This window comes from Aethalodelphis obliquidens, unplaced genomic scaffold, assembly GCF_003676395.1.
Source record: "Aethalodelphis obliquidens isolate GAN/ISIS:26980383/991018 unplaced genomic scaffold, ASM367639v1 scaffold2, whole genome shotgun sequence".
Lineage (NCBI taxonomy): Eukaryota > Metazoa > Chordata > Mammalia > Artiodactyla > Delphinidae > Aethalodelphis > Aethalodelphis obliquidens.
In genome coordinates, this window is record NW_020837946.1 from 32104583 (window position 1) to 32122576 (window position 17994).

A 17994-nucleotide genomic window follows, 5' to 3' on the forward strand; every position below is an offset into this window, starting at 1 on the left:
AACAAAGCCACCGTTTTTGGTTTACACTAGTCAGAATTTGCTCTCTGAGGTGAGGGGTAGACATCCAAACAAATTGGGGTTCTATCAGAAAAGGGGTAGAGAGGAGGAGTTAGCTGTGGGGAAGGCAATCAACAGTGTCTGTTAGGGCCAGAAGTAAGTAGGACCACTGGCTAGTACTTTAATCCTTTTTGCAGCTCATAGAATTCTTAGGTTAAGAATATTTTTGTTCTAAGGGTTTTCTTGTTTGTTTTTATAATAATGATTTATATGCTTCGTATTTGCTTTTAGTTAAGTCGGTTAAGCTAAATTTATGTATTTATATTGCCTACCTATTTATATCTAGAAATTTTAATGTATTGAACTGAAAAAAACACCATACCACTGGGTGCAAATAATAGTAAAAATAATGGCCACCATTTACTGAAGAACTCCAGGGTGGAAGGTGCTGCACTAGAAGCACTGGACATGTCCATCTCACAAGTCTGGTCTAGAGTCCCCATTTTCCAGATGTGGAAACTGAGGTTTAAGGGATCAATTTGCCTGAGACCACTCAACTATTCGTATTTAAGATATGTCTTTCTTTCTTGTAAGTCTACACTAGATTTTGCCTATGTAAGTGTTTTATTCTTGAGCGTTTGAGTTCTGACAAACAAACCAAAAAGTGCTGCCACACAGGGTCTACACAAATGCAAATGTAAATATTTGTAGGGCCTGATCCCTTTCATCAGCTTTGAGCTTTAATGACTGAGTCTGAGTCCTTCCAGTGACATGCAGGATACAGGAAATATATACACACTTGTAGGAGGTAATAAAACACACCATTTGGTAATTAGGTTTTTTTTTTAAGATAATAAAAATAAGGGAAGAGCTTATTCATGAAATTTGACAATGTAGAAATAAATAAGATATATGTTGATGTATTATCTGAAAGAGGTACACACTTGGGACACATACGTATGCGTGTATAATTAAGTATCTTAAAGGAAACCTGTGTTTTTAAAAAATATATACCACAACAATTGTTGGAATAGAGCTCAGCTTAGCCAGGTCTAAATTTTCATCCCTTGAGAAATGAGGCAAAGTAATTTAATATGTTAGGTGGGAAGGAAAAAAATGGTTAGGATTTAGGGATGGAGTATGAATATGAACTTCTCAAACACTGTTATTAATAGAAGGATGTTATACATGATAATCATGGAAGTAACAGGGTGCAGTGTTATAGTCTTATTTTTTAGCTTCTTGCATATTAGTTGAGAGAATTGATTTTCAGGCCTATATTGTTTCCAAAGTAATAAATGCGTTGTATATATTCAGTAGTTTCTTTTGGTACTTGGACTAAGATGTTAGAGTATCACTTTTAGCTACAGATTAGGAATTATGTCTCAGTCTAATTTTTGGCAGGAAGGGTTTTTTCTTCCCAGGGAACTAGTGGTTGTGGCCCAGTGGAGTTAAAACACCCTGAGTCTGTTCTAGCACTTGCATTTTGTAGCCAAGGTCAAGTCACTCACCTCCCATCCAAGACTCAACTGAAAAGTACATTGGGCTGTGAAGACTAAATCTGATGACGCAGTTGAAAAGCTGCTTATTGCCCAGAGGGCACATGCTGTGGGCAGAGGGGCCTGCAGAGCAGTGCTCAGTCCACAGCAGGGAGCAGCACCCATTGCATCCCAGGTGCTGCGCCCTGTGCTTCTTCCCCCCACCCAGGTGTTCACCTCCAGAGAAGCACTGGAAGCTTCACCAAAGACTCTTATATGGAGCCTTCTGATTCCATGAGTTCAGTTAATTCAAAGTGAAATAAACATTCTCCTCCCTTTTTATACTCTTATATTGGTAGATTAAAACTTCCACTGACTTTGTTAAGCTTGGTAGACTTTGTTTCTTTGAAATGTAGAAGGGGTACTGTGGAGTTTCCCATGATGTGAAGGTTTTTCTGTTTTTTGTTGGTTTGTTTTTTAACTGAAACATCTTGACCTAAAATTTAACACAAGTTTCTTTCTTGTTTATTTTGTAAAAATACTTAGGGCCATTTTATTTGGCCTTATGGATGTTTAATAGGTATAAATTATTTGGCCATTATTCCAAAGACCTGTAATTTGTCAGGATATGTTTAAGCTTTGATAGACTTTGTTTATTTCTTAGTTCTCCAGGGGACTTAGTTGGATTTTGCCTTTAATCTTGCAGCACCCACAGATCCAGAAGAAATCTCAGTACATCAAATACCTTTGTTGTGATGACGTGAGGACCCTGCACCAGTGGGTCAATGGTATCCGCATCGCAAAGGTAGGTTTTCTTTTGGTTTGATAATGGAATGATGGGTGCTTAATGATATGGTTTTTGTTGTCACGATAATTATCCTGTTTGTTTCATGTTCATGATTTTGCCAGTGTCTAGTTTTCTCAGGCCTAAGTTTCACGTTTTAAATGTCTTTTTTTCTTGGTGATGGGGATAAGCTTTTAACACTTGGTATCCAAGGAATAATACTGCTGGTAAAAGCTTATGTAGCATCCACGTGATTTATTTGGGCTTTGGAGAATGCACTGTATGATGCTTATATAGCAGAGTTTAGCCTAAACAAAAGAAATTTTTTGAAAATTAAACTGCCTTGGGGTTGGGCGAAGAATGAATAGGTGGCGCATGGAGGATTTTTAGGGTGGTGAACATACTCATACTCTGTATGATGCAATGGTGGGTACATATCCTATACATTTGTCCAAACCCATAGAATGTAAACACCAAGAGTGAACCTAAGGTGACCTATGGACTTTGAGTGATTATTACATGTCCAGGTAGGTTAATTGATGGTAACAAATGTACCACTCTAGTGGGGGATATTGATAATGGGAGAAACTATGCGTGTTTAGGGGTTGTGCATGTATATGGGAAATCTCTGTACCTTTCTCTCAGTTTTGCTGTGAACCTAAAACTGCTCTTAAAAAAGAAAGTCTTAACAAAGTTTTTTTAAAGGACATCTTAAGGGTGATTATACATAATGCTTGAAAGGGTATTTATTCAGTTACTTTTAAGTTAATGTAACTAAAAATAAAATTTATTACAGACATAAAATCAAAGTTGCTTTAAAAGTAACTAAAAAAACTCTTTATATTGTTAATGAACATAATCAGAATCAAGTGTTGACTTCTTGTTGCCTTTCTCAAAATGAGGACAAATAAGAGTGGATTATAATTTACTGGTATGAAAAGAATTTTTGAAGTATTATAGGTATTTTAATAGAGACTATGAGTCAGTAAACAGAAATGTGTCCCCTTTTCCTATCCCACGCATCCATACCATACCCAGTAAAGTACAGATGTCATCATTTACTGCCTTCTGTTTAGTACGGGAAGCAGCTCTACATGAACTATCAAGAGGCCTTGAAGAGGACAGAATCGGCTTATGATTGGACTTCCTTATCCAGCTCCAGCATTAAATCAGGATCCAGTTCTTCCAGCATCCCAGGTAGTTTAAAATGTCCAAAGAACTCTTTACTACCAACAGGAAGGTGTCTCTGTAGAGACTGATAGAAGACCTGGTTATCTCAGAGTGATTTTTTAAAACTAGAGCCATGCCTGATTTCTAAATTATAATCAATAGGTACATGTGCTTTTATTCATTTATTTTTTTATTTTTATAGGCGATAATATCATGGACTAGTTCCCAAATGTGTTTGAAATGGAAAACGGGTAAAGTGGTAAAGCCGGGAGTTTTGTTACATATTTATAAAGTTAATTTGAAACTCAATCATATTGCTGAAAACAACTGTTGATGCATAATTGGGGGTAGAAAGTTGCTTGGAGAAGAGTACTCCGAATCATGATGAAACTGCACTCCTTCCCCACAGGTTTCCTGACATTTCAGCAGAGTGGAAACAACTGGAATTAGTTCAGTATCACAGTTAAGGAAGCTATTTAAGTCATCAAATTTTGTAAAGTTTTCAGAGGAAATAGTGATACTCAAAAGGTGCTTATTTTCAGATTCCCACATCCTTTAAACAAGGATGCTGTGATCACATCTTAAGATAAATGCTTCTTTCCCTTCAAAAGTTCCGTAAATGATATCTGTGTCATCTAAAATCATAAATTTTTTCTTTGTTCTAACAGCCCATGTTATGAAATAATTACTTTAAGAAGTATTTGATTTAAAAGCTGTATGACTAGATCTCATCCCTAAATAAAAACACATCGAGAATGTGTATATACATGGGCTAGCGTACACACATATATTCTCTCTTCTGTCCACTGAGAGGGCTAGTAGCAGTGAGAACACTAAGAACCTAGACCTCGGTTTCTCAATGCCATTTTCCAAAACAAAGGATCCCAGGACTCTGGAGTGGCTGATTCTAGGGCTGTGGCAGAGAATATATAAGATGAGCCTGGAGCATCATGTGACAAAGGAAGTACTCAAAAAAAACACAGCGATGGGGAGTCTATAAAAGGGACCCAGGACCCAACCTAAGAGAGTGCTCAGTGGCCAAAGCTGGAACAATTTGAGCAAGAAAATAACATAGTATAGGACTGCAATCCAAATTATAAAATAAATAGCCATCAGTCCATGGGGATATAAATAAGTTATTGAATTAAATAAATAAATGGAGAAGAAGAGAAAAATCTCCTGTACAGATTTCTAAGTAGATTTATACAGATGCTCTGCCCTCAAGGAGGTGGCACTTAACTCCCCTCTTGTTAAGTGTGGGCTGTGTAAAGTGACTTGCTTCCAAAGAGCACGGAGCGGGGAGGTGTAACCTTATATCTGAGAAAGCTGACAAACCATACCTCGGCCAGGTGATCACGGTAATAAGTCATATTGATAGCATGTGCCCTTGATGCAGTGTGATGAGACTGGCATCTTCCAACTCTTGGTCTTCCTCCCCAAATCCCTTAACCTCAGAGAAAAGGCATCAAACAAATCAAAATTGAGAGACATGCGACAAAATACCTAACCAGTACTCCTCAAAACTGTCAAGGTCTTCAAAAACAAGGAGAGTCTGAGAAACTGTCATGGGAGACATGACAACTATCTGTAATATGGTAACCTGGATGGGATTCTGATCAGAAAATGGACATTGCGGAAAAACTAGTGAAATCCAAATAAAGTTTGGAGTTTAGTTAGCTTTTTTTTTTAAGTATTGTTTTATATTCTTTTTTTTTCTTAATTTATTTTTTGGCTGCATCGGGTCTCAGTTGTGGCGTGCAGGATCTTTTGTTGCAGCACATGGGCTTCTCTCTAGTTGTGGCGCATGGGCTTAGTTGCCCCGCGGCATGTGGGATCTTAGTTCCCTGACCAGGGATCGAACTGGCATCCCCTGCATTGCAAGATGGATTCTTAACCACTGGACCACCAGGGAAGTCCCAGAGTTAGTTAATATTAACATGAGTGTAGGTTCATTATTCGTGACACATGGACCAGAGTATTGTAACATGTTAATAACGAGGTAAACTGGGTGCTAGGTATGTAGGAACTCTGTGCTAGTTTTGCAACTTTTCTGCAAATCTGAAACTATTCTAAAATAAAATGTTTATTAAACTTGTGGGGGGGAGAAACCTTTGTGGCAATGGATTAGGAAAGGCACGGTAAGAAGAGCATGTCACAAGTAGGGTTGTAGAAAATGGAATTAAGGGAAAGATGGAGGGAAAAAATGATGTATACTATTTTATAAAAATTTATATAGCACTTAACAATTCAAGTGCTTCCACATGTTACTTTATGAAGTGGTATGGTGCCTTTTCCCACTCCAGCATCATCTATTTGTATACATCGTGTTAAGTATTAGGTAGACTTTTTCAGGTAAACTGTAAAATCATACATATTCATGCTGAAGAGAGCTCAAGAAGTCACATGTTCCAGCCTGTCATAGGCTGTTATCCTAGATATTAGATAGGGATGAAGAAAATAAAGTAGGTTTTATCCTATATTGCTTATATTTTTACCCTGAGGATACTATCTTAACTTTATCTAAAGGAGTTTGTGGCTGTTATCTTTGCAATACTTTGATGAACTTGGCTGGACTTGCTTATTAATACTGCAATCTAATAATGCCACGTCTCACAGAGTGACTGGATGGGACTAGCTTTAACATTTGAGTCTCCACCAGATGCCAGACATTGGGCTAGGTGCTTCTGCAAGGTTATCTCACCTGACTTGGAGTCCAGTGAAATAATCTTTCCAGTTCCCTCACCCTGGATGTCAGTCAAATTACACTGTATCCTCAGCCATTCCCAGGTCCCTTGAAGATGCCTTCATGCCCTTCAGGAAGCCAGGCTATGGTACAGCTGCTGTCTTGTGATGTCAATACCTGAATCCCTAGGAAACACACTTCTTACTGGGGATCAGATTCTCAGTATTGTTCATTACTGGGATAAAGGAAGTAATCATCATGTATAGATCTGAATTCATAAGTGAGCAATCTCTGAGATGGTCTGGAGCAGGGGTATATAAAAAGATTGATTCTCCATGTAATGAAGATATGACTGAACAAAAAAATTCACTACTCTATTCATGGTTCATTAATTCTCTCTCCTTTTTAAATTTATTTATTTATTTTTGGTTGCGTTGGGCCTTCGTTGCTGCACGCGGGCTTTCTCTAGTTGCGGCGAGCGGGGGCTACTCTTAGTTGTGGTGCACGGGCTTCTCATTGCAGTGGCTTCTCTCGTGGAGCACGGGCTCTAGGCGCGCGGGCTTCAGTAGCTGTGACACACAGGCTTAGTTGCTCTGCCGCATGTGGGATCTTCCCGGACCAGGGCTCGAACCCATGTCCCCTGCATTGGCAGGCGGCTTCTTAACCACTGCACCATCAGGGAAGCCCTCATTAATTCTCTTATTTGCTAGGAGTTCTTACAAGACAGGCTGTCAGGATACCAATAATGTTACTTGAACCTTTTATTGCAATTATCGGTTTCTTGTGGTGAACTATTTAAAAAGAATGGAGATTTCCTATTCACCCTAGGACAAGAGAAGTTTTCTAGTGGAAAACACGGGCTGTGTTTGTGTGAAATGAGTCAGGTAAAAGTAACTTGTTGCCGCATCGCATCTGATCTTGAGTGAAAGAGTTATCCAAACATACATATTTATACGTCACAATACTGACTTATTTAATCTGATTTTTGAAAATCTGTTTCAAACAGAGTCTCAGTCCAATCACTCCAATCAGTCTGATAGCGGAGTGTCTGATACGCCACCGGCAGGACACGTCCGTTCCCAGAGCATCGTGAGCTCCATCTTCTCCGAGGCCTGGAAGCGAGGCACGCAGCTGGAAGAGTCTAGCAAGGTAACACGCTCGGGTCAGGGTAGGGGGGAAAGCTGTACTGTTCCAGGGGTGTAGCTTGTTGTTCCTTTATTAGGAATCTTTCTTGGCCTTATTTCAGTATTCTTTCTTTGCTTCTCCTCAGAAATGGACATTTGTGAATTGGCTCTGATGATCTAAGATCTCAAAAAAAAAAAAAAAAAAAAACCTAGCAGTTTTATCAGTGGCTCAGGATTTTAAGAAATAACACTTTCCACTCTTAAATCAGTTTGGATGGAGCAACAACACCCTCCAGTGCCAATGCCTTAATTTTCCAAAAAAGCTGCTAAGTGTTGATTATTTCTTTATTCGTTATTTAGTTTATTCAGACTCATTCCTCTATCTTCCTTTCTTTTATGCTTCTTGGCATTTCTCTGCACACTGATGAATTTTCTCAATTTCTAGTTTATGTGGAAGACTAAATTCCAATTAATCCCCTTAAAATTTAGGATCCCTGAGCCTTGCATAGAAGGTTGTTCATTGACCCTGAAGGACACAATTATAATTATTGCAAGACTGTTTAGAAAAATAGAGAGGTTCTTTAGCCTGGTTGAAAGATACCATATCAAACTGCCTCTGAAGTCCTGTGGGTGACCGTGTCCCAGCAGTGCTCACCTCTCAGCAGGCAAGGGCACACACCATCGCAAGGAGCCAGTAGGACACCCGGCCTGGCCATTTTGTTTTCACCCAGCAATCATTTTGATTTTTCATCATTGTCAGTCTTGTCTGAATCACTTACATCAGTACGTTCATCAGTGAGAATTAAGTGGCTATTTCCCCTCAGTTTATTCCTTTATTTGCATATGTGGTTGATCCACTGGACATGGAGAGGGTGGAGGGAGGCGTATGTAGCCCAATGGGGTGGAACACTTTCTCTTAGAAAAATAAATATTTGAGAATTGGTTCTAATGACCTAAATTCTCAAGACACTGGCAGTTTAACTCCCTTATCGGAGGCTCCCACTTTTAAGAAATACTTCTTTTTCCTTCTCGTACTTCATCAATTTGAGTGGAACAGCACTATTTGGTGCTGGTGGTCCACATGTGTCGTAGACAAGCCGGGTTTACACAATTCACATACCTAAAGAAAAGTCCTTTACCTTACTAAACATAACACATGGTGTTATCCATGTGCATTTTAAATTGTAGAACTACCCAGTTGTCATGAGAAAGGCCAAGGAAAGCAAAGGTCCACATGGTCTGTGACGAAGCAGTGTAGTCCGTCATGGCACGTAGTGTCAGAAAGTCCACGAACCCTGCCATGCAGCAGTGACAATGTATTTGAGTCTTGACCCCCTGTGTGTTTCTTCTCCTGTTACCTCAGTCTCAGGTGCCAAATGAGAAGGCCAGCACAGCTAAGGTCTACTACACCCCTGCAGCAGCCAAGACAGGGTCAAGTTAAGGTCGGGGGGTTGTTCTTTGGAAACACATTAACCTGGGTGACTCCTGTAACCAGATCTTGCGGACTAATGCTTTTATTTTGATGTGCAGTTATTAAAGGAACATGTGAATGTCCTGACGGGCATTAGAACTCAGCCCCATAATGAGCCTTCTACTCTACTAACCTAAGCATTCTTGACGCTAATTAGATGTCATTCAGAATTGGAAACAAATGGTTTATCTTGGATGCTCATAGTTTGTTCAGAGAGCCTAAAAGATGTACCCAAAGTTATTAAGCCAGGAGTTCTTCCTCTGCTCTCTCAGAAGTACTTGAACCACATTCATGCATGAGTAGCTCCATGAAATAAATGACCAGATGTGGTAATTTGGGCAGTGCCAAGAGGGGCCCACATGGGCTGGTCAGCAAGTTGTTGGCAAACTCTAGCTCCTATTTCTAGGTACATTTTACTCTAGCCTTCCAAAGTTTCCTCTCATTTTCTTCTGGCTTTTTCTGTATGATATTTTTATGATCTTTTGGCATAATGTTTATGAAGCATTTCTTTATGTATTTTCCAGTAAAACAAATGTAAAGAATACCCCCCCTTTACCTGCATTGCTGGACTTCTGTGCATGTTGGATGCAAGTGTCTCACACGAACACGAGTGTGTGTGTCAAGCTCATTCATTCCTGTGTGACTGTGCACGCCTGCTGAACATACTCATACTCTCACGTGTCTGCTCACTAGCATCAGAAAGCCGTCCTCATTCTTCGGGAGGCCCTCCACCAGCACTCCTAAACCCAGTTATGGCATCTGCTTGATGTAGATGCCGTCCTGGACTGAAAGGTGAACTCCAGCCATCACGTCTCCCTTTGCCAGAGTCCGGGGAGGCGCGGGGTGCGGTTCCGTGCTCTAACTCGGGGCAGGGTGTGTGAAAGCCAGAGGCAGAAGCCAGAGGGCCCAGCACCATCCAGACAGCTTGTGCAGCAGGACGTTTTCCCCAGGTTGTTAGGCAGCCTGGCTGTTGGAGAAGATCGTTGGGTAAACACATTTTCTCCGCGCCCTTGCTGCCCAGGGAGTTAGATTTTAGCCTCCCCGACATTGTCCATCTTTATGATCAGCTGCTGCATCCTTTCATGCATGTCTCTGTTTCCTTGCTTTTTAGTTTGACAGTCAAAGCTTACCTCTGTAACTGTTGTGTTTGTTGTGTTTTCTCTCTCCCAACCTCCCTTTTGTCCTCCTTTCAGGCCAGAATGGAGTCTGTGAATCGAGCCTACACTTCTCTCATGCCCCCTTTGTCCCCGCAGCCTAAGCCGCTCACCCCCTGCTCTGCCTCACAGCCCTCGCCGCCCCTGCCGCCGCCGCCCCCGCCCCCGCCGCCTCCCCCGCCGCCGCCGCCGCCCCCGCCCCCGCCCCTGCCCAGCCAGTCGGCCCCTTCTGGGGGCTCGGCAGCCGCGATGTTTGTCAAGTACAGCACAATAACCAGGCTGCAGAACGCCTCTCAGCATGCGGGAGCCCTGTTTAAGCCTCCCCCGCCACCAGGGATGCAGCCTCCCTCCTCGACCTCACAGGCAGGGAAGCCTCAGATCCTGGTGCCGCCCAGCGGAGCCGTGCCCCCGCCGCCGCCCCCGCCGCCTCCCCCCACCCCCGGCTCGGCTATGGCCCAGCTGAAGCCCGCCCCCTGCGCCCAGGCCTTGCCGCAGTTCAGCCCGCCCCCGCCCCCGCCCCCGCTGAAGATTCATCACGTGCAGCACGCCGCTCCAGCAGCCCCTCCGGCGCCGCCCCCACCTCCTCCCATCCCTGCACCCCTCCCTCCTCAGGCCCCCCCCAAACCCCCTGTGACCGTGCCGCCCGCTATGCCACAGGCTCTGTCACCTACACCTCCTCCTCCCGTCCCCCCAGTGAAAAAGCAGCCAGCGCTTCCTGTGTCTCACGTTCCACCCTCTCCCCCTGCTCCTCCTGGCCCGGTCCCCCCGCCCACGCTACCCAAGCAGCAGAGCTTCTGTGTAAGGCCCCCTCCCTCTCCGCTGTCTCCGGCGCCCTCCGTGGTGAAGCAAATAGCCAGCCAGTTCCCCCCGCCTCCAATCGCCGCCCCGACGGAGGCGGCGTCCTTGAAGCCCGCTTCAGCCGCAGCAAACGTCGCCCCTCAGTCCCCGCCTGCTGTGAAAGCAAAGCCCAAGTGGCAGCCCAGCTCTACCCCTGTCCCTTCTCCGGACTTCCCTCCTCCTCCCCCCGAGAGCAGCCTGGTGTTTCCTCCGCCTCCGCCAGCCGCACCCACTGCTGCCCCTGCCCCTGACAAAAGCGGATCTCCGGGCAAAAAGACGTCCAGTCCGGGGGGAAAGAAACCTCCCCCGACCCCGCAGCGCAACTCCAGCATTAAGTCCGGCAGCTGTGCGGAGCACCCTGAGCCCAAGAGACCCTCAGTAGACAGTCTAGTCAGCAAGTTCGCAGCGCCGGAGCCCTCGGCGTCTCCCGGCAAGGAGACGCCGCCACCTCCCGCAGCGCCCCCCAAACCTGGAAAACTCAGTCTTCCCGGAGTTCTCCAGCAAGGGGGTGTGTCGGCAAAAGCATCTGTTCTGAGTGGGCGCGGCAAGGACTCCGTGGCAGAATTCCCTTCTCCTCCGTCCGATTCTGACTTTCCACCCCCTCCGCCGGAAATAGAGCTTCCTCTGCCCCCCGTAGACATTCCAGCAGTGTTCTCGGGAAGCACGTCTCCAAAAGTGGCAGTGGTTAATCCGCAGCCACAGCCGTGGGCCAAGTCGGTCAGGAAGGCCCCTCCGCCCACGCGACCCAAACGGAACGACAGCACCCGCCTCACGCAAGCCGAGACCTCCGAGCAGCCGCCAATGGCCACAGTCGTGCCACAAGTGCCCACCTCTCCCAAATCCAGCCTTAGTGTCCAGCCTGGATTCCTGGCTGACCTCAACAGGACACTGCAGCGGAAGTCCATCACGCGGCATGGCTCGCTCTCCTCGCGCGTGTCTAGAGCAGAACCCACAGCCACCATGGATGATATGGCGTTGCCCCCGCCACCCCCCGAGCTGCTCTCTGAGCATCAGAAAGCCCGTTATGGAGGCAGTCATATATCAGGCTATGCAACGTTGCGGAGAGGGCCGCCGCCCGCTCCCCCCAAAAGAGACCAGAACACCAAGCTCTCAAGAGATTGGTAGCTACGTAGGACTTTATTTTCGTGGGATCTGTAATCAGTTCTACAGTCAGCTCACCTGATCATCTACGAATTCAGGCGTTCAGAGCCTCTTGGTATGATGTTGTTATTCAGGTAGTGTTCAGCTATATGTGTGTGTACGTGTGCAGGTACACACATAGCTATACATAGGTAGTGTGTGTTTGTATATATATGTATACATATATGTATATGTATATATATAGCTGAAAGTGATTCTATTTATTCTTTTTCTCTCCTAATCTGAAAATGGGTTTTGTGTATTTTGGGTGGCAGCGGCATGGAAGGGGATGTGTGTCCTGCCGGTCCCTTATGATTTCTATTATCTGTCATGTGGATTGGACCAAAAACTTCTGACTTATTTAGAAGGTATTTTATAAATGTCCATGCGCGGCCTATCTGTGCATGTTGTATATTATATATTAAGGATAGATGGATAATGTGCTGCTTCTCAGTTTGAGAAGACAACCAGAATGTTTGGTGTATCTATGGGGCTTTTGTGTTTGTTTTTTCCCCAGTTGGCTGAAGTTAGAACTGCTTGACTGACATTTCATTACTATACATAAAGGGGCACTTTAATCAGGAAAACCTCTCAGCTTCATAGAACGGGTAATAGTGCAGTGTGGGGAAATTTTCAGACACTTATCTGTATGTGGTCGGTCGTGCATAGAAAAAAGTAAATACATGGTGTAACTCAACCATTCTAGTTGCAAAACTGTTGCCAGGATCCCACAGGAATCTAGGATGTATTCGGTCACAGGTAAGCCCTTCGCCTGTAATACATGGATAATTTAGTACTGTAATCCTGCATAGTTCTTTTTGTACTGTTGGGATCCTTTTCATGAGCTTGTGAAGCTTCAAGTTTGGCTTCATGACTCTTGCTTTGATTTATTGTAAGAGGATATCCAACACGACACCCTTGGAATGCTCTGTCCCAGTGTGTCTTTCAGTCACCAGTTACCTCCTTATGGTGTGTGCTGTAGGTAGACGGTGATACTAGGTGTCTGTAGACAATTGCTGTATCAGGTGTACTCAATCCTTTGTCCAGTCCAGTATGTTGCATCATGATGAAAAACAAAATCACCTTCTGAAATGCGTCTTTTTTGTATATTGCTCTCTAGAAGGATGGATGATTAGAAAAGAGAACAAAACTGGCCCCTGTGCAGCTGTCATTAATCAGGTTTTTTGTGGCTAGTAACGTGAAATACAAAGAATTCATTTACGTGTGGGACTATCATAGAGGGAGGGGGAAAATGAGTTTTTTGACAGTTTCACCCATAGCGACTGGAGCACACTAGGGTCCTTGCTTCTTGTAGCCTGGTTGTAGAGATTTGTCCGGGTTACCAGGTGTTCTGATGGGAGTTGTATAGTCCAAGTACAGTAAGTGACATTACATATTATGCATATGCAGTTTGCTATAACATAGAATCATTGCTCTAAGGACACACTATAATTCTGTATGCTTCACACTATACTTCTAGATGCTTTTTTTCCCCTGTGAATTTTCCTCGGTATATGAGAGAAATGTGTATTGGCTCATCAATTTGTGATGATAAATGGACCGTCAGGTCAATCTCAGAGCTGCTCTTAAACCAGAGAATAAAAACTAGCCTCCCCAGCAGTGATAAATGAGCACACCTTGTAATGAAAGTCTGTGCCTGTTATGAATAGGGATCACCAGTGCAAACTGCAAAAATCTCTGACACTATCCCATAAGGAAAAAGCGATGCCAATACAGTGGGGCAGAGATACTAAATAATTCAAGAATAAGCAGAGTTGTGCTATGGAAACAGGATTTCCCTGTAAACCCATTCTCCAACAAAGTACTTCATCATAAAGAGAGTAAGAGGCACCCCCCAACTGTCACAGATGTGACAGTACACTCATGTGTTTATAGAGCAATAAGAATATACACCATCGTGCATTTGTTACAGCCCTGCTTCTTTAAAAGACACTTTTTAGATCTTTTCAGTTGACAAAGTTTTGTGTGCTTGATATTGTTATGCTTATGAAGTGACCTTTAACACATCTGCGTTGTTAATTTAAGCATGCACAGCAATTTGAAAAACATTTGAGAAAGACTGCCAAGCTCCACTGTGACTCATGAGTGAAGTGATTTCCCAATGTCTTCTGCCTGCAGCTTTATATTCTAAGGATCGCCCTTATTTGTGGGATAAAGAGTTTCTAAGAATAGGAATCCAATGATATAAATGTTCATCACTAGGGTTTTTTGTGGTGGTGGTGGTGTTTTTTTATATGAAGGTGGGCAACTTCAGCTCTCCTTGAGGGAAACAAATCATGTGCCCTCAGTCTTCATTCCCTCCGCATTTGAGCCCTAAGATCCAGCGTTTTTTTTTCAGTGGGGGATTTCCCGGGCCTTCTTGCTTGTGTCGGTCTGGATGGTAGCGATCTGAACTGATGCTTCTGATGTATCGTTTTTCTGAAAGAGCAGACATCCTTTAGAACCCTAGGGACACTAAAGAGAACAGGGCCAGAGGAGGAGCTGTATCATTTTTACCCCACTCAGTGGCTTGTTGACTATCTGACAACAGGCCGTTTCCCTTTGTATTTCTCCAAAGACAGAAAAGGCTATTTAATCAACATTTTTTCCTCTTGTGTGTGAAACAACTGAATAAAAAAAAAAAACAAAATGGTACTTTAGATACACTTCTAGTGTTTTACTCCCTAGTGTTTTTTTTTTTTTAATTTTTGAATTTGGATATTTGTTAGGATGTGGTTTCATGGGGGGGTTGGGGCTTTGGAGATTACTGTTATTTTTGTACTGTTCTTCTTCCCTGGTGTGTTCAAGGAAAAAACATACTGCCAGATGACACTAGTACTGTGCCTTCTTTCACTGCCTTCTGCTCAGCAGCTCTAACTCAGCAAAGCTTCTTCAGGTCAAGGAAGAAGATCTTGGCGGCTGTCTTGGCTGTACCGAAAGATGAACAGCATAGATGAACTCACCCTGCTGTGGAGGGCAGTGCAAACAGGTGCCCATTAGAGCTAGTGACTAGATTAATTAGTGACACCCTTAACTTCTACCACATAATTTCAAAATTGGATCCAACCTATGCTTAAAGTTTTGGCACCAACTCTGAAGGGTAGCAAAGCCTGTTCTGGTTAGATTTTTCTGTGCTGAAGCTTTTACTACTCAAATGCATTTTTTTTTTCCTTAGCTGCTACAGAATCATACTCTTGGAAAAAGTAACTACTACTGTAAAGCTTTACAGGTACCCACTTAACTGTAAATTGGATTTTTTTTTAATTTCTGGGGCTTTTTAAGATAAGACTGCTGACTTCAGAAAAGTCCTGGGAAACAATTTTCATCAGAACGTCTCACAGTAATAGACAAGGTAATGTCTCACAGTCCTGACATCAAGGTGCTCCTGCCCACTGACGCACATCCTGTTAAGGAAGGGCTGTGAACTCTCTTGGAAGTCCCCTCTCTATGTAAGTTTACTTGCCACTGAAAGCAGTCCTGAGTTTATCAAGAAAGTTAATCTAAACAAAATTGGGGGATCATGAAGAATAATTCCAATAGGCTAACAACTCTGAGGTCAAGGTTATTAATAGCTGTGCATCTAATTAGAGTTTCATAAGCTGCTATTCTGGGAGAATACAACTGCTAATAAGTTCATGTCAAGGATGTAAGGCTACGATTAGCCTGAAAAAAACTTCAGGTAATGGTAGGATTGGTTTGATTTGACCATCAGGCCACCAACAGAACCCTTTGTCACCTTTTTTCCCTCAGCTAAAAGCAGTTTTATGTTACAAACACAAGGTGATTTTAAACAAGCAAACTAACCTTTTCCTCGTTTTATGTATTACCCAATTTTTTATACAGTTTCCACATAGATATAACTTATCTCACAGATATAAGTTCAGACCAGTTAAAACTGTATGACCCTGTGTGATTATAGGTGTAATGACTTGCTTTCAATAACATAGGCTTCATAATTTGGATTTATACACTTGATAAGAGGACGTCTCTTTCTAAAAAAATCACTTTAGGTTGCAAGTACCTTTTGCCAACCTGGAATTTTGTTTTATACACTTTATGTCATTGCATAAAGCAAGTTATTCCTAACCCTATAGGAATATGCGACCACTCACGAAGTTGAGATTTGATCCATGGAGAGATGCAAGTAGTGCAGAATTAAGTATCCCAGTATCTTTTAAGATTTATTTTCATTTAAAAATTGAATAGAAGATCATTGTTAACCCCTTTCCCAGACTCCCTCAAACTAAACAAGTGCTCGGTTCTTAATTGTGCCCTTGGAAGATCTATATGTAAAAGAAATCTGAAATTTAGCTGTACTATAAACTTGCTAAGTAAAAATAAGCTAAACACAATATACTTGATAAATACTCGAAGGAAATAATCTCCAGTTGGTTTGCTCTTTGCTTGTTGAAGTAATAAACCATTTAGAAGAGGAAACATCTGCTATAACCCCCAGTGCCTTGAACTCTTTTGGAGGATTAGCATTAAAAAAAAAAAAATCCAACAGGCAAACTTTGAGGTGCTAATGAAAGAGAAGGAAAGTGTTTCTAGTTTGTGCAGAAACAGGAAAAGTGATGGTCTCACGAGAGATGGCTTCATCTACCTAAAGGGGGTCTGGCTGCTTTCTACCAAAGACATTTAGAGAAGCGAGTCGAGTCAGGGTGATGGTGAATACTACATATTTAAAAGATGGCCAAGTTCAGAAGTGAATGTTGATCATGGATGGCTATTAATACCAAGCTCATCATCGAAGCCTCAACCTCTTCTTAGGCAGAACATGCTTGTGGCACTTAAAAAAAAAAAAAAAAAATCTGCATTTTGGAAACTGTCCATTGTTAAGTTTATTGTAACCTAATACCAAAAACTGCCATTTTTCATGATTACCACCTCCTATATTTTTCTCTCTACTTGTAAATAATTCCTCCTAGAAAATAAGCATTAACTGGAATGTTTCAAATGATTTTGCTTAATTTTATTATCAGCCACTAGTGAACTCCTTTTATAGAAATGTACATTTAAAATATTAGCTTGTGCTAAATGTCATAAAAACATTGTTTACTGTTTTAAAGAAAAATTGCACATTATATTTAACTGGGATTGCTCCCAGTTGCTGACATCTAAGCTGTGGGAGCTTTGCCATAAATAGATACAATGTAGGAATATACCTTACTGAAGCATGAAAAAGGCAAAAGGAACTGCATTAAAAGTACTGGATAGAAGACGTTATTCAGATGATTATGCACAGCTCAGTAAAGATGAAGTTACAGTTTTTCTTTCAGCTTTGTAGCTATTATTTTCTTCTGCTTAAATGTACGCTCTCATTTAATTAATTATGTGCCTTGCTCCCTGATTGTGCAAACCTATATATATATATAGATATATATAAGAGATATATTCAGTACTACTGACCATGTTTTTGTTCTACTGCTGGATTAAGTTATTTTCCAAGTTACTCTTGCCAGTTACTGTCAGTAAACTATTGTAATGGCTTAGGACAGTAGTCATACAGTCAGTGTAATTTTTCAGCTACGTGTTTTCCTTATGTCAGCTTATCCAATCCTTAATAAAAATACATAGATTTCATTTAAACGTTAGAACTGTACTTGACTGTTTGTTTGTGGATCGGCACCACTAAGAGCCTGGTTTTGCTGTTTATGTCAAGGTACCCAAAATAGAGAGGCTGCAACACGCACATAAAGTGTGAAGGTAAACAAACTATAATTTGATGTGTTCAGCTGATTAGCCTGTAAGAAAATAACTTTTAAGATTTTTTTCTTTAAACAAACAAAATACAACTAGGTACGAACTAGTACAAAAAGAGGTGCTTTTTGTTTCAAAGCCTTGTTATCACAATCATGTCTTGGACTGCCATGTCTGTCAAGGTATGTATAAACGTGGATTCGAATGTATTTACAAATCATGTTATCATTTACCAAACTGGGGCAAAAAGAACAGAAGGTCTCCTTTTTTATATTAAAAGAAAAGAACTGTATGTATTTCGTGGAAAGTGATCAAAACCTCAGGTTCACTTACAGCAAAAATAGGGACAGACAGTAATTAGTGCACAGGGACGGATTCTCTCTGACACACTTAAACTTACCACCTTAGAAAAGAGGTTACAGGAGTTCCCTGGTGGTCTAGTGGTTAGGATTCTGG

At 42.2% G+C, this 17994-nt stretch overlaps 1 protein-coding gene across 7 annotated transcripts in view; it reads left to right on the top strand.

Moving 5' to 3' along the window:
* The window catches only part of RAPH1 (Ras association (RalGDS/AF-6) and pleckstrin homology domains 1), a 119722-nt gene that overhangs the window by 80274 nt on the left and 21454 nt on the right, over positions 1-17994 (top strand). For 4 of the 7 annotated variants that reach the window (XM_027123516.1, XM_027123519.1, XM_027123525.1 and 1 more), the window contains 4 exons: positions 2182-2280; positions 3336-3456; positions 7119-7261; positions 9901-17830. In XM_027123516.1, coding sequence (XP_026979317.1) covers positions 2182-2280; positions 3336-3456; positions 7119-7261; positions 9901-11823 — 2286 coding nt within the window. In that variant the 3' untranslated portion in view covers positions 11824-17830. Of the gene's footprint in view, positions 1-2181; positions 2281-3335; positions 3457-7118; positions 7262-7382; positions 9846-9900; positions 17831-17994 lie in introns of those variants that run through there. The other 3 variants (XM_027123561.1, XM_027123554.1, XM_027123543.1) reach the window with 3 other exon arrangements.